Here is a 4,179-nt window from a genome sequence, read left to right as displayed (position 1 = left end):
TAATTTACTTTACTTTTATCCGCCGCTTATACCCTTTTGGGTGTCGCGGGAAGAAAGAGACGTCTCTCTGTCGCCAGCCAGAGAGCTTGGGTCAGGGGGATGCCGTGGGTGGTTAATGTTTCCCTGACTCCATCTATCCAGGTCTTTCTCGGTCGCCCTCTAGTCTTGTTGCCATCATCAATTAAATAGTGACAGGAAATATGGTACCACTAGCTGGGTACCCGCTCGATGAACGCACTCAAAAGAATCGATCGTCAAGTCATTGGGAACAGTGTGCACTGCTTGTGAACAGAAGCCTCACTTGATTACAATGGTGTCTTAGAAGATGGACTTTCCCAAGATTAGATCTAAACGAAACTAATGAAAAACTGAAAATTAAACTACCGAGACTTCAGAATCCTTAATACAACCGTGCACCCTTTAAATGATTCTGAATCAATGTTACTTTTTTTGCAAATCCGAAAGTTAAGTGGTTCGGAAGTTTCTGGCGACCACAGTGACGAACATTCACAAATATAACACAATATTACATAGATTTTTTTACGAACAGAAATTCGGAGTCAGTTCATTAATGCATTGAAGTGCGATATGGTAAACAGTTTTGCCAGGATGAACTCAATTGTATAGGAGTAAAGTTAGCTTTAGTAAGAGTTTAACGGCGCTTGCAACACAAATAGGTCACACAAGTGCCGGAGATTAGAAGCGTTACAAGAGAGTAACATTCAAAGAAAAGAAGGACGAGAGAAAAGGACGATAGAACAGATAATTGATAGGAAAAAAGAAGCAAACAACAGTAGAGCACCCGCCAACCACCCACCCATTGGGTTAGGTTTAGGGTTGGCTACAATGTCAGGGTCCAGTTGTGACGTCAGTGGTCCAGGTGTGACGTCAGTGGTCCAGTTGTGACGTCAGTGGTCCAGTTGTGACGTCAGTGGTCCAGTTGTGACGTCAGTGGTCCAGGACAGCAGCTGTGAGGACGTACCCGGGAGGACATGAGGGGACCGGACAACACGCACCTGGGACGTCCTGTAGCCGGCAGACATCCGGCAGTCTCCACTCGGGACATCTGGAATGTAGGTCATGTCAAAGTGGAGTTTTCTATTGTTTGAATTTTTTCTTTTAATGTAGGTGTTTTTACCCCCACTCCCCCCCCCCCTCCCCCCACTCCCCCCAAATAATTTTTTTTTACATCATTTAAGTCACTTAAAAGGTGGACTTCATGGGTTCTCGGCTATTTGGCTTAGATCAAAGTGTAGCTTATTTCTGTTCCCATCTTTTCGGTCTTGTGCTTGAGTACAAAGTGGGACAGATACGTGGCGTCGGTGGCCTAGTGGTTAGGCTCTCGGACTCGCAATTAACTGTAAGGTCACTGGTTCGAATCCCTTCAGGGACCCGACGTTGTGTCCTGGGAAAGGCACTTTACAAGAATTTTCCTCACTTCACCAAGGTGGGAATGGGTACCCGGCTATAGACAGCGAAAGATCTTGTCAGTTTGTTAGTGTTTGAGCGCTTAATCAGCTGCCTGCACTGTATGTTTCCCGGGAAGCTGAGAATATTTCGGAGTGTTCTATGGTCTGCTGGGGTAATAATATAGTGTAAAGCGCATAAAGCCTGCTGTTGAGCGGGGATATGCGCTATACAACTGCTATTTATTATCTATTATTATTAGATACTACAGAAGCTGATGAAGCTTCAATTTAATAAGCCTCAATTTATCTCTAGTGGATGATATCCATCCTCATAATAAAATAAAGGAGGCTGTTTCCGATCCCGTTTATAAGGGGCCAACATGGGCTGCGAGGGACGCAACATCCCAGCAGAAGGACCGAGATGCTGGATAAAAATTGTCTCCCCACTCGGGAATCGAACTCGGGTCTCCTGCGTGTGACAATGACATGCCTAACAAGTAAACCACAGACGCCGGTCAACTGGAAGATAGGTCACTCGGAAGATGAGTGGATTTTGATAATAATGCAGATATTAATTTCTGTAGTGCCCACTAGGGGGGTTTACGAGTCAAGTATTTTGGATCGGAATTCGAGTCCGAGAAAATATGAAATACTCGTGTGAGTATTTCAGTACTCGAATCCTGAGCTCAGGTTCAACTTGGTGTTTGCTGATGCATAAAATAAATGTGACCAATTAATTGATAATGATGACAATATAAACAGACAAAGAAATTTCGTCAATAGCAAAATAACTGCAAAAATGATAAAGTTACAGAAAATGTTTGAATAGAGCGCAAAGAAAAAGAAAAGAGAAGAGAAAGAAGCAAAATGTAGCAAAAAAACCCAAACAAAAACTATAAAATAGGAGGAAAAATCTTTGTTTTTACCAATGGAGCCCACTGGGTGAAACAAGTACGTACTCGAGAGGAATTAACCTCGTGTCTTTGCACAACGTTTTTTCAGTAAAAATCCCCACCGAAATGTGTTTTTAAATGGGTGTAAAAGGTGTTCAATAAAAAAATAGCTAAAAATAATCCCCCAAAACAATGTAGTAGTAGTAGTATAGGGTTTTACGGCGCTCGCAACTGCGTAAGGTCATATGAGCGCGCGAAACACAAGTTGTTTACTTTCGCAAAAGTTCACTGCACGATTTGTTAACTATTTGACTTTAAAATGCTAAAATATAAAAATTCGGTGTAAATATATTTGCGATTTAAAACAACTCTTATAAGTAACAATTAAAAAATTTAATAGTACGACTTCACTTTACAAGTTGCCATAAAGGTCAATGGCCTTCAGAAAATTCAACATTTTGCTGGGACCAACGACGGAAAAAATGTCTTGCAATGTCTTGTATTTATAATATTTCCTGCGGATCTCTCCAAAGTCCAAAAACAAAAAACAAAATTCCAAACAAATCGCTCAACGTGCGGAAGAGTGTCCGTTTCTTCAATTTCGTTATTTTGACGAGAGGCTGATTTCATTACGATGAAACACAACTTAGTAATTGCACTTTTTAAACCGTTGTCTTCAAGATAAGACCTTATTTTTGTGTATTGACACAGGAAGAGACTTTACAAACACGTCGTCTCACGAAATCAAGGGCTGGGACCACTCACGTCATTGTGCTGCCTGCTGTGACGTCAGTCGTGACGTCCGTGGTGACGTCACGACAACCAGAGTCGTCTGCACACGATGTACCTGCACAAAGGATGGGGAGAAAAAGAATTAGGTCACGTCTGAACAACTCGTGTGCCAGGCTGGCAAAGACAAACGTGCCGGGCTGGAGTAATGATAATAGACAGCATTTATATAGCGCAAATTCCCGCTCGACAGCAAGCTCTATGCGCTTCACAATCTATACTATTACCCCAGTAGACATGAGAGCATTATGAAACAACCTCAACTTCCTGGAAAGTATGCAGTTCAAGCAGCCATTTATAGGTGCTAAAACACTAAGATACAAGATCTTTCGCAGTCTATGGCCGGGTACCCATTCCCACCTTGACGAAGTGAGGAAAATTTGTGTAAAGTGCCTTTGTCAAGGACACAGCGTCTTGAACAAGAGTAGTTACAGTTATGTATAATATTGTTCTTAAATGCACAAACAGTGACTGTTTGAAACAGAACAATAAAAATAATATGCTTGATTTTCAAGAAGTTGATGAATTTTGCGGTTCACTTAATTTTAGTGTAAATTTTAAAAATTTGCTATTTAATTTTTCGAACAAGTCCGTTGACATTTTTCATATTCACAATTGTATGTAACGTCTTCCTGGTTGAATCTTCTTTCTGTGAAGTTTTGTTTAGATCAGCCCAACGATGACAGAGTTATTGTTCTTCAAATAGGTCCTCTTTTTTTGTTTTTTTAGAAACCCGGTATTTATGACGAAATAAAAATTTAAAAAAAAAACATTAAAAAACTGCCTCAGTTGTTGTGGAAAAATAAGATTAAGTTGAGACAAATTGATACAATCTCTATGAAAAGTATGGGGGACATTGATTTCCCCGATAAACAAATTTTGAGAATAAAAATGTTTTGCCACAAATTTCTGACAGCGATAGCATTACAAGCTTACTTACTTTGTGAAGTTGTGGTCGAAATGATGACGTCACTGTTATCTGTTGCCTTTGGAGGTGGTGTCGTAAAAGCCTGGGTGCTTTCGTCGTCTGCAAAGACAAATTCTGAACCGATGAGGAGAGGGAGAGGGTAAATATGAGATAATGTGTT

The 4,179-nt window shown here is 40.8% G+C and overlaps 1 protein-coding gene across 1 annotated transcript in view; it reads right to left on the bottom strand.

Annotated features, from left to right (window-relative positions):
• Positions 1-908: 908 nt before the first annotated feature.
• LOC101850844 (mucin-5AC-like) overlaps positions 909-4,179 on the bottom strand; it is an 8,369-nt gene continuing 5,098 nt past the window's right edge. The window contains exons 3-5 of the mRNA XM_005108492.1: positions 4,032-4,133; positions 3,068-3,149; positions 909-1,098 (exon numbers count right to left, since the gene is read on the bottom strand). Coding sequence (XP_005108549.1) covers positions 909-1,098; positions 3,068-3,149; positions 4,032-4,133 — 374 coding nt within the window. The remainder of the gene's footprint in view (positions 1,099-3,067; positions 3,150-4,031; positions 4,134-4,179) is intronic.

Source organism: Aplysia californica, unplaced genomic scaffold (genome assembly GCF_000002075.1).
Source record: "Aplysia californica isolate F4 #8 unplaced genomic scaffold, AplCal3.0 scaffold00693, whole genome shotgun sequence".
Taxonomy (NCBI): domain Eukaryota; kingdom Metazoa; phylum Mollusca; class Gastropoda; order Aplysiida; family Aplysiidae; genus Aplysia; species Aplysia californica.
This window is presented reverse-complemented; position numbering and strand designations above follow the sequence as displayed.